A 13,249-nucleotide genomic window follows, 5' to 3' on the forward strand; every position below is an offset into this window, starting at 1 on the left:
TTTGTTTTTTTTTTGTTTTTTTTCTTGTTTGTTTGTTTGTTGGGGTTTAACATCCGAGCAGCAATATTACAGCTATATTCAGACGATGAACATGAAATTGATGATAAAATGAACATGAAATGATGAATGGAAAAAGGGGTCGGATTGCCACTGGAAATAGGGAGAGGTGGGTACGGTCGGGCAATTTGGCCTCCTGTGGCGGAGCCCTATGGTTCCTTCTCCGGGAGAATACCACAGTAGGGTTCTTTAACGTGCGAGGAATGTAGCATCTTTCCCAACACGGTGCACCACTATGGTTTGTGGTCAGATTTTCCTGACAACCCCAGCATGCAACACGCCAGGGGTACCCCATTCCACCACCTGGGGCACACATCCCAGTTGCTCTGTGGGCAGAGCGCCCTAGCCCCCGCCTAGGGTTCTGAGCACTATTTAGACTCCTTGTACGACAAGCTTAGCGCTGCTGCAGGCCTATTCTTTTAAAGCACATTCATCCTACAGCCTGTTTTACGGGAGCCCACTGAAGGGTCACTCGTGTGAAAAAATGAGGATTTTTTTCCAATTTTTGGCCTCTGTTTGGCCTAAAACCGGAAGTACTCAATACAAGCGGTTGACATCGAAATGGTGGTGACAGAAATCATTCTTATTTAGTTTCCTGGCAAAATAGAGTACTACAGATTAATTCTGGCGAGGGTCCGAGAAATCAACCCTAAGCAAAAAAAAATATTTACACATACTGAACCCATGTTCCATACAGATTGATATTTAATTCATGAAAAGAATAATTTCAGATAGAAATTTACCTCTTCAATATCATTTTCTTTAAATTTGTAATTCTGTGCCTCTTGAACATCCTTGATCTTCCTTTCAATTTCATCAACTGTAGGTAAGGTCAATCCTCCTAACAACATGGCCTCCTTCCATTTAAAGAACTCAGAATCTGTGTAATCTTGGTTGGATACAAATTCTAATCTATAAACCCTCTCAGAGTGACCATGTCTACAATCAGCAACAAACCAGATATTATGTTTACTTGGGGCCTAGATCTTATCATTTGTTAATGGCGAATAAAAACACATCTTGATGAGACCACAAATCACACCCTGAACAGCTGGGACAGACATGGACACAACATTCAAACTTAATTTGGATTAAGGTTAAATATTTGACAAGATTTTGACCAGAATGAAAGGAGTAGAAAAAAAAGAGAAAACTTGACATAACAGATATGCAATTTATATGAAGTTGAATAAGCTTATTTCTGACACATTTTAAAGTTAAATCCATCAAAATCTTCCTTTGTGGTATGAAATCTTGTAGTACAATTTCATACATTTTTTTCTCCCCAGTTATTGTCCTTAAAACAGACAAAAGTTCATTTTTAGTCTGTTATATCTTCACATCGGTACTGTGAAAGTACTTTAATTCATGGATACCAATTTTCATGGATTAGGGAAGAAAAACAAGTTCGTGGATTCTTAAATTTGTGGCTTGAATGTTTTCAGTGTGCACATTTTGTGGTTTGGCCTACCCATGAAATCCACGATAATTGGTACCCCAAAAACAATAGTACTTTCCTTTCCTACTTTCACAGTAATAATTTAAATTTAATATAATATCAGCTTGTGTCCCTTATTACCCGTCTTCCTAAACAAGAAGCCTAAAAATCAATCAAAACCTTCCTTTTGTGATATGAAAACTTAAGGTACAGATTTGTTTAGATCACTACAATTTTACTCAATTGTTAAAAAATAATGCTTGTTTTTGTTTTTAGCCCTTTTTGATCCCTCATTCCTAAGAGGCTCAGGTCATAACCCCAGTCTGACCTTTGTTATACATTTAGTTACAAAATCATTTAGATCAAAGTGCTTTAATAGACTGGATCAAGATCCACCAACATTCAATACATTACATGTAAAAACAAGTGGCTATGAATGAAAACACAGAAGATCACTACATGGACAAGGACAGCTACTCAACATTATATGAATGCATATTTTCTGCAGTACTATAAAAATTGGAACATGAAAACTGGAGTTAGTCAAAATGCTACAAAGTTTTAATCTTAATGTAATAATCTAAATTAACATTTTTTCATGGTTAATTTTTTTCCATGATAACCTTAAAAAAAAAGAGAATTTGTTTAGCAAAACTGATTATGATCAGCTGACTGACTGGGTTGTTAAGTGTATTCATAGGATTTATCATACCTCAATTTTAACCCTTTATTTGTTCTTGTAGTTCCCAACTGGTACACTTTAGCTGTTTCTACAACATCTATAATTTCTGCTACCTACATTAATAACAAATGGTAAAGATACAGATTTTTTTTAGTCAATTGATACCCCATTTTAATCATTGCTTTAGATTTTCAAAAACAACAGTCTTTTAATATAATTGCTAGTTCTAAAAAGGCTTTATTCTAAGGTATAAGAAAGCAGTCGAGATGTGATGTGACATGTGCTAATTTCCAAATCTTGTTACAGTTGAAGTACATGTACAAATTACTCAGTTTATTATTTCTCAGGTCTGGAGTCTTTACTTTTGATGATAAATGCATTTCCTGTTAAGAGATTTAAATGCTTTTTATGTTTTTTGTACAGACACACGTAGCTGGACCAAATGTGTGTTTGGGCTGTTGAACTATACTTATACTGTCCAGACCAAATACCCATATAGTCTAACTCTACCAGTACAGTCCAACAGTATAGGCAAGCTAGACTGTATGCGTATGTTTATATTCATAAAACTAATAAAGAAGCACAAGCCGATAGCAGTAATGAGAATTAAACATAAATAAAACAAGCATTCTGACAGAATTGCTGATGCAATACAGTGTCCCCTTTCAGCCTTTGAACTCATTGCCTTTATGAGATTTTTTTTATATATGTGAACTAACAATGGATGGTGTTATTTTTTAACAATCAAGAGAAAATAACTCTTGAACAGCAAAAGCAAATTCCATCAAAATCAAACCTGAGCATCATTTTACAGTAGATAATAACATTTTTCAATTACAGAAAGCTGCATAAAGACATTCTCTTCCTATCACATGGAAAGTTGAAAAAAACTTGGTTATTATGAATTAAAGGGCAAATAACTCTAGAATGACAGCAGCAATTTGCATCAAAATGATGACACATAAAATTTTATGTAATTTTCTATGTCAAAGGGCCATAAGTTCCATATAAACCATTTTGCTGCAATGATATTTAAATTTAATTTGTAACTTGTCATGATAAGACTAGCTAACAAATATGAAATCAATTGGATGAGCATTACAAAGAAAGGTCTGGAAAACATAAAATTTCATGAAATTTTCTATGTCCAAGGGCCATAACTTCCATAAAAATCATTCAACCGTAAGGTCATTAAAACTTAACTTGTAACTTGTCATGATAAGACTATATACAAAATATGAAATCAATTTGGAGTGCAAACCTAAGTCCCCTTCGGCATTTGCCGAAAGGGGACAATAAAACAAATCTTTGAATAACAATGCACAAATAACTTAAACTATTTAGACATACAACAAAACATGCAACTAAAGCAAGTTAACTTTGATACAGGACTGAAATGGCAAATCACAAGTATCACTGTGATACAGGTTCAAGTCACAACTTTGCATGAAAAGTCTATCTAGATTACAGTTACTTATATATAGCTCGAAGAGTAAAATATAATTCCCAAAGATGCAGATTGATATACCAGAATAGTTAACTGTCAAAGAAGGACACAAACTTGATACAACTCATACAATTTAGATAATGATAAAACATTCAAAAAGACACCAATCAGAAGGAAAGGGGTAAAAGAAATTTGCAGTTATACAAAAAAATAAGCAATTTGAAGTAAATGCGAATTTCTGACCATCATTAGCCCCTTTACTCCTTTAAGTAAGGGCCATAACTCTGAAATCCACCAAAACCTTTCTTTTGTTGCAAGGAATCTAACAGTACAATTTCATAAGAATACATACACATTTACTCATGAACTATTGCCTAAAAACCAGAAATATGTTTGTTTTTAGCCCCTAATTCCAATTATGGAAAAAGAATGGATATGCTGAAAAGAACAAATGCACCAGCTTAATACCCAAATCAGTAGATATCATAGACGTTCCAATGCTTTTACTGGAGTTGTACAGTAATGCTTATTTTAGACCCCTAATTCTATAACGGTTGCGGCCTCCAAAATCTGTACAAACCTTTTTTTGCAGTTTTTAACCTTGTTATAAAATTTTATAAAGATTAACCAACTAACACTCAAAATGAACCTTTCATCTAATTCAATTGTAAAATCCATGTTATGTGAAGAGACCCAAAATTCTTGTAAAAAAGATTTTTTTTTAAATTCATCTGGCTTTGCAAAAGAAATAGTATGACAGATGAATGAATTGAAGGACAAAAGAACAAACATCCTGACCATTATATATACACTACAGCTAACGACCATTTTGACGATGCCACTCGCCCACTGTGGACAAATCAAGTTGTCCACACTCTGCCCACCCTTAATGCCCACGGTGGACAGTTGTCCATGTGCCCACCGTGTCAGGTGGACAGTACAGTGTCCATGCCCACGGTATCCGGTGGATGCGTGATAACCTGTTGATTGGATTTAATCCATGATTGGCAATTTTATTACAATGTTCAAACGGTTGACAAATAAAAAAACAATGTGTCAATCATTACCCTGACCGTGAGAATCAATTTTCTTTCACGTATTATTGGCCTCAAGCCAAAATTGTGACACCACCAGGTGTTTACTTAGGAATTGATATAATTAGATTTTTATATGAAATAAATGCTTTAAACTCTTGCTTTTTTGTTTTGTTTTGTTTTCGTTTTTTCTATTTCTTACGGCCCACATCGTACTTAAGTCTACCATTATTTAGTATCATCAAAATGTAAACCTGGATTAATTGGAAACCAAAGTTGATATAATTTTAAAAAAATTCATAAGGCTTTAATTTTATCATTTCCAGTTGCTACATGTATCATGTAATAATATTATACACCTGACCTGTCACCAGATTGTTACAAATTGTAAATTACAATGTTCAAGAAAATCGAGTACTTGCGAACTACTCATTTTACTGATGGGTTTCTTACATAATAATTCTAAAAAAAGACCAAAGTATTTTAAACCAATAACTATTAGAATGATTTGAGTGTGTCAACTTCTTATGCAAATTTGATAAACGCCTTTGTAATATTGTCGACAAATCAATGTGTTTCACGTTTTATCAAAAGGTGTGTCCCTGTGTTTTGAGCATCGTATGAGGTAAATTGACATTTAGTTGACACTGCAACAATTATCAATCAATGAACAACGTGCCTTACTTGCATAGATAATAAGAAGAGTAATAATACTTGAAAGTATTTAAAATTCGACACCTTCATTCAAAAAACATAGAGAAATGTAAAATTATGCTTTCTTAAATTTTTCATACCTTTGATGTTAAATCATAACTTTTCATTTTACAAGTCAGACTTTTTAATTAAAATTAATTTACATGTAATTCCCGAAAATGGATTTCTTTTAAAGTGTTTTATTTTGAAATATCGTAATTTTTTAGAATCTTCTGAAACTTTATTCCAAAAACATTATTACTTTCATTTTCAAAATATCCATTGTTAGTTTATGAATATATAAATAGGTGAATGACACAAGGGCAATCATTTAAAATCATGCTCAATACAAGTATTTTTTTCTTTTTCAAAACATAATAATCTTGTAAAGTATTTGTGATTTTCATATCATAGCCACCTAGAAATAAAATTAATTAATGTGTTTACAACGTTAACTTAATTAGTATTATCTGTGTGATGTCACTACTTAATACCTGAGTGTGTCACACTCAGCCAAGATACAGGAAGTGGTGGATTAACTGCTAATTAACGAGAAGGAATCGTTTAATAATATTTAGATTAATGAATAAAAAGAAACCGAAATTAATGTTTTATGATTACAGAAGCGTATTAGGGACATCCAAAATTATATTTTTAAATCAAAATTTCGCCATTAAAAATCCCATATAAAATAGTGTTAGAATCCCCTAGATATATATAATCTGAAAAAAAAAAAAAATTCTTCTAGTATGAATTTTACGACTAACTATATATAGAATAAATTAAACTAATTGGTATTTTTATTTACACTGGTGTGCCGACTTAGTAGGCCTTTTTTACGAAAATCTCCAATATATTTCAATACTTAAACAGGACAAAATTAAGTTTGAAAATTTTGTATTTTTGCGTTATTCTGCCTTTCACCTGTAGTTATTGAAATGGATACATATTAAATTAATTATAGTAGAGAGTATTATTCAAATTTTAACATATTTAAACTTCATAACACCAGCCCACAGTCGTTTCAATTTTATTTACGAATTTCATGAAGGTTGCACTCATCGTATATCTCGTTTATTTTCTTTACGGTTGATGACAAAAAAAAGAAAAAAAATAATTATTATTACTCCTCAATCTTAGAAGACACATGCACGAAGGTCAAATCATGATTAAATCACCTACATGAATACATCTTCTAAGGTACATGTAAGTGTCTTTAGCTAATACGCGCCGGTTAATTGTCCAGTTTCATTTCACAATACTTTAAACCACACCCTCAATATTCCTTTAATTTATTACCTGTCAATCAATGTTACTGCATCTTTACTTAAAACCACACCCTTGACATTTTATTTATTTGATTACCTGTCAATCGAAGGTCCGAGATAGAACACTTGCATCTTTAGCCACAGTGAGAAATTCATAGTAAAATAATGCAGTGCCATAAAAGGGGATGCTGTTGAAAATAGATTCATCTTTCAAAGGGACTGCACATCCAATCTTAGCTGATTTTCTCTAAGAATTTTAAATATTATAAGCAAAGGAGGTTGCACTTTTTCCATCACATGGTCGTTAAAGTATTTTTCCCAGAATTCATCTTACAAGATTAGTTGTTGTTTCCAAATTCATATAAGTTATGTTCAACTATTCGGTATTTCTGAAAATATTACAATCCAACAAGTAACATTTGATTAACATTAAATGAAAAAATTCTTCTATGACACAATTTATTTTTTGACAAGTGATAGCACTGCACTGTATTAAAACCTGCCGCTACCGTTCATTGATTAACTGTCAATTAAAGAGATCAAATGGCACCTATCAAAGGTTACCACGATTTCCTGTATTTATTCCATTAGATGGCAAATGCTCACGCTTCTCTGCTTTAATCCCGCCCACAGGTAATTGATAACTGTCAATTATAAAGAAGCTCTATTGACACCTGTGAAATATTGTTACCGATAGTTCATACAATTAGATATTAATACAACTGATTATAATACAACAGGACTGTAATAATTATTACATAAGAATGAGTTTTTAACTCGGATTCCTGTTAAAACGAAACAAGATTTAAAATTGACCACCAGAATGCGTGGGCAACGTGGACAGCGACCAACCACGTGTCCACCGTGGGCCGGTGGGAACGTGTCCAAGGGTGGACACAAATTGTCCACCACTGCCCACGCCCACCGTGGGAAAAGGGAATCGTCAAAATGGTCGTTAGCCGTAGTGTAATCTGCCCCACTTTAAATGGAGGCAGTATAATAAAGTGGCAAACCTTTAAATTGACAAACTAAATTTAATGGTAAATTTGACTTAGTTTAAAATGTACAAATATTTTTTGGGGTCTAACCTTCTTTATTCTATTTTCACTCATTATTTTTACCAAGTCATTTAAAGTTTTTAGATTTCAAGTGAAAAACTGAACAGTCACAGTAAAAACTGAGCACAATCTGTACCCAAATTAAATCAATTAAGAAATTTTTTTTTTTGAAACCTGTACTTAGTTTAATGGGAAATTGAACTTTACTATCTAATTTTCATTGAAAACTGAAATAAATTCAAAATACTAAAACTTTTAATCAGGTAGGTCATTGTGAAGGAAACAAGAATATATATTAAGGAAACAACTCTTTCCTGTATCAAGTACGTACCCTATAAACAGCTCTTCCTTCATGGTTTCCAATACCAATCCTTACATAACAACCAACTACTGTCTTCTTAAAGAAAGGCATATGTACCCACCTAACAAAAACACAAATTTAAAGCATTAAACGAAAAACAGGAACAATAAAATGCAAATCAGTTAGTTTAGACAGTCAGCTCAGGTTTCCTAAAAGTGGTCTGGATAGGGATATATAAACATAAAAACATTTAGTAGCTCCAACCGACACCAGAAGTTTGATATACCATATAGAATACTTCAGCAAACTCAACATGAATTTGCACTTGTTGTCCCTTCAGGACTCTTTACTGCCCACCCTACCCACCTCTCGCTATTTCCAGTGGCAATCAAAATTTGTTGACCCTATTATCCTTGTGTCCAATCCCATATTTCATTTCATTTCATCACCAATTTCATGTTCATTACCCAGATATAGCCGAAACAATGTTGTTGCTTGGAAATTAAACATCAAGTAATCAATCAACAATCAATCAATCCTAAAATTTAACCACAAAACAAAAACATTGTAAGTCAGATATTTAAATATGTGCACAACAGCATGTAATACAGAATGGCTGCTTCATTGGATTCAATAGTGAAGTTTTAAGAAAGATTTAAGGAAACCCAAAATCCAATCACACCAAAATTTATATAGGTGTACAATAGCCTTATTTTATAACCATTCCCAATTAGTTTCATTAAAATTCATTCAGGAGTTCATGATGATAAAGAAGACCTATCATCTATTATAATCATTGTCAAAGTCCACAAGCTATTTAAAGCCTTGAATTCATTCCATTAAATAATTAAAGTAGCAAGTGCACAATAGCTTTACCTACTTATAATTTCCTGAAAGTTTCATTAAAACTTGCAGATACTATGAGTTTATGGTAAAGACCACATGCTTAATGGATTTGGATGTTTGGTTCATGAGAGAAACTAAAATAATTTCAATGTTACTAAAAACAGAAGAAAATCAGTACTGTAGATATGACCAATAACATTTTTATAACCATCGATATGATTCATTGACTTTACCATACCTTTCAATTTTGTGTCGAGACAGTCTGACTTTTGTAAGCTGTTCTTTAGTTGATATATACTGTAGTTTTTTTCTTGGCCTTTGGTTAAAGCTACAAATCATAAATTAATTCATAATCAAGGGTCATAATTTGTACACACCAAAATCAATATTGAAGGCCAGAAACATGGTTGGAAATATCATCATCTTTTGGAATTTTTGGAAAGAATATCAGTGCTTTGAATGGGTCATTTTTAATGATCGTCAAGATCCGAATGAGTCATTCTTTAACATTCTTTGTAAAATAAATTTGATTTGAATGGGACATTTTCAGCAGGAACATGATAACTAGACTTCTAGGAGGAGCCTGAATCACACACCTGGTTCATACTTCACCTTTCAAGGGCAATAACTCTAGTAAGGAGCCGTTCTATAACTTATAGACAGGAAGACTTTAGTAGGCATTATCATAAGGATCATTTCATCAATTGAAAGTTTTTTTTTCTATTTATTATAATTTTCAAATTATTGGCTAAAAAAACTTTAAATAACATCATTTTTCATCTTTCAAGGGCAAATACTCTATCAAGGAGTCATCCTACAATTTTGACCCAATAGACCCAAAGGAAAAAAGGTTGCAATTTATTCCAATATCTGTTATAGTTTATGAAATATATGTAGAAATTGGTGACTTGACCATATTGGTCTGAAAATAGCAAAGGCATCCATGTTTTATGCTTTAACTAAATAATAGACATATGTAAAGTAAATACCCTAAGGATGCTGGTGACCAAGTATAGTAATAATCCCTTGAGTGGTTTCAGAGGAGAAGATTTTTAAAGAAAAGTTAACGACGGCAGTCAATAACGGACACCCAAGTGATGGCAATAGGTCACATGGCCTAAGAGCAGGTGAGCTAAAAAGGATATGGCTCCTTCTAATCCCAATCACTGAATATTCCTAATTATCTTCCTTCCTGTCTAAGTTATTTACACCACCATGACCCTTGTGTATATATTGTTAATGGGGATTTAAGAACTGATTGAAATAACTTTCCTAAACAGTGTAAACATGCTGATTCAATAAGAATTTCCGCTTCATTATTTTATGGATACCTTTGAAAGATAATTTCAAAGGAGTACATTCCGTTTACTTCAAATTCACCCCTGCAAAGTTTAGACAAATCAGTTTGGATATTGCATAATGTTTAGTAAATTGTTTGCTAATTTAGATCACAGAACTTTTTGTAGTTCATATAACTCAAGTATAAAATGAGTAAGTTCTTTCAAACTGTGGAAGATGCTTGATTTCACTTCATTTTTCTTTGCAGAAGGTTTTAGCCACAAGCTCCAACAACTTAAATATTTCAACCATTAAAGTGTAATGTGCATTTGGCTAATACTTCACGGTGGAAAAACCACCAGCAAACGTCTTAAATTCATAAGAAATATATGAAGTTGCTTAGAAACAACATTTTGTGATGTCATTTTGTCATATAAATGTTGTAACAGGTCACACATCGTTTTTGCCTGGGTTAATAAATTTTTTTACAGAAATATGCAAATAAAACTTTTTTTAATAGGGCAAGCTAAAATTTTTAATAAATAACAAGGTCGGAAACTGGTATAAAAGAATAGATCTCTTTGTCCTGTCAATTGGAAAAAAATCTTAATACTTTTTTAATCTAATTGATTGAAAGAAACAGCAAAACAGCAGAAACATTAAGTTGTGCAACAATATTGTGCAAGGTATACCCCCACTAGTACAAGAATGATATCGGATGGCAACCTAAACCACTTACAATGTACGGCCCATTTATAAAAAGCATCATACCAAATTTGAAATCAATCCATCTTTCGGAAGCAGAGATTTTTTTGAAAAAATTTTCTCCATCCTTCAATATAGTGAAATGGCAAAGTCCCACACAATAGGGGAAGTTGATATCAGTGAACACCCAACATATGGCCTATCTATATAAAGCAACACACCAAATTTTAAATCCATCCATTCATTGGGATCTAAGATAATTTCAACTGTCATTCCAATACACCACCCACTCGTTAAGTAGGGATATAAATATCAGATTTTATCTTCATAAAAGCAACAAATTTGTAGCTCTCATCTCAATCAGAACTGTTAGGTCAAATTTATTGAGATATCATACCTGAGTTAATATTCATTTGTTTGTTGTAGTTACTTACTCTTCATCAGACTGCCACCCCTCATCAGAGGATCTTTCACCTGATTCTGAATCTGACGAAGATTTTACATCATCAACATCCATTTTATTGTCTTTGTCATCATCATCTTCCTCCTCATCTTCATCATCATCAGAATACACATCATCAGCCTTTAGTGTTTTCTTCTTTTTTTCCTCTAGTTTCTTCTGTTTAGATGCTTCTTCTTTAAAGTACATAATAAATATATCTCATTTGTTATTAACAAATCTGAAGGCTTGTAAAAAGTCAGGTAACTAATGTTGTAGAATATATTTAATATAACCCTACTCCTGGTGTTAAATGTCAAAACAGTCCATTTTATATTATAAAAATTGTATGTAAATGCTTTAACAATTACCACAACCTCTCATGTGAGGACCACTCTAATGTTGGTAGTATTGATTTGAAAGGACGATTAACTGCAGTACACACAGGTACAGTAACCATTTAAGAAAACACAAGGCAAATTTTCATCCCATTTTCTGTCTGCTTTTTATTTATGCAAGACATCAATCCTCATAATGAATCTAATACTATGTTTTTCCCATCAAAAACTAAATCTTCTTTTATTTTACAGCTTAGGAATACTTATAAACAAAATTGTGAGGTAGCGTGGGAAGATTGTTTCTCTGTTAACGCTTTCGTAATCCATGATTGGGAGTTTCCTCTTAAAATTTCGAGAAAAAAAATTTAAAATTCTGTAAATATCAAAAATCTTTATTCCAGACCGAGAAAAAAAATATGTAAATACCTTAGAATGGTTTCTAGTCTACATTACTGAACCTTGTCATAGAATGAGTTAAGTCTTCAAACGGAAGAAGAATCACTTAGTCTTCAGAATTGTTACTTTTTGACAGAGTTTTATTTTTCTTCTCAAAGAGATTAAAATCATACTGAATGCAGCTGAATATGAAAATTAGCAAGCTAAGTGGAGATTCACTGTATTTGCTCTCCACTGTAGAATACACACATTAAGGCCATATTTAAAAGAATGTTTGTTTCCCCTCCCCCGGGTCTAGCTTCTGAATTTGACCACGCAGGCAGGCAGGCAGGCAGGCAGGCAGGCATTTTTTTTTCATATACATATATAAATTGATGGAAACACTCATGAAAGAGGAGATTGGGGCACCAATAGAAATATTACTCATTGAAATGCAAAGGATTGAAAAAAACATTTATTATTGAATAGAAACAAATAATCTGAAACAACATGTCAAAATGTATCAAAAGTTCAATGCAATGACTAGCATGATTAGAAATATCGGCAAAGTACTTATGAACATTATCATATTTTTGTAAAATGAAAAATTAATTATGAGAAATATTCCTCCTTGGAACTCATACAGTGACAACAAAATCTCAATGTTAAAACATCATGTTGATAACTATTTCAATGTCTGTGGCCATGTATCTTAACACATGGAAGCAGAGCTAACATGAAGAACGTGAGGAATACCTGGCATATGAAATCACTCCATAATTTTTTTTCTTTGTAATGTAAGAATCAATTTCATATTTTTCACCACAGCTGGTGCACGTCTTCAATATATATACATATAAAAAACATCCTGTAAAGTTACAGAGCTCAGCATTGACAACTCCTATTTTGGAAGCGCTTCGTTTATTTTAAACTTACAAATAGCTGAACTTGGTCATTTTATTACTGGAAAAGGGGGATGGATGAAATGTAATAGAAGGGTCAGGGTAAATGAGGCTTATATAGGGGAAATCGGAACATGGGATATTGGCCAATTATATTTTAGGGATTTGGGATGTAAGGCCAAATGGTTACATGTAATGAGGTATGGGATATTAATAACCTTAAAAAAATTTAGGAATACAGGATATCTTAGATTATTTATAGGAACATGGATTTTTTCAATATATTTTGGGTGATATCTAGAGTTAAAATTACAGGGATATCTGGTACACCCTAGCTTCACTAATGGAATGAAAAGCTTGTGAGGTGAAGAGTGGTGTTTTTTGTTGG

At 32.6% G+C, this 13,249-nt stretch overlaps 1 protein-coding gene across 2 annotated transcripts in view; it reads right to left on the reverse strand.

The window, feature by feature from the left end:
* LOC148623354 (RNA polymerase-associated protein RTF1 homolog) overlaps positions 1-13,249 on the reverse strand; it is a 34,574-nt gene that overhangs the window by 13,586 nt on the left and 7,739 nt on the right. For both annotated transcript variants that reach the window (XM_088565158.1, XM_088565160.1), the window contains exons 6-10: positions 11,242-11,443; positions 9,063-9,152; positions 8,009-8,099; positions 2,208-2,290; positions 801-996 (exon numbers count right to left, since the gene is read on the reverse strand). In XM_088565158.1, coding sequence (XP_088421284.1) covers positions 801-996; positions 2,208-2,290; positions 8,009-8,099; positions 9,063-9,152; positions 11,242-11,443 — 662 coding nt within the window. The remainder of the gene's footprint in view (positions 1-800; positions 997-2,207; positions 2,291-8,008; positions 8,100-9,062; positions 9,153-11,241; positions 11,444-13,249) is intronic.

Source organism: Perna viridis, chromosome 2 (genome assembly GCF_037379345.1).
Source record: "Perna viridis isolate PV_CMFRI_1.1 ecotype Kerala chromosome 2, ASM3737934v1, whole genome shotgun sequence".
Lineage (NCBI taxonomy): Eukaryota > Metazoa > Mollusca > Bivalvia > Mytilida > Mytilidae > Perna > Perna viridis.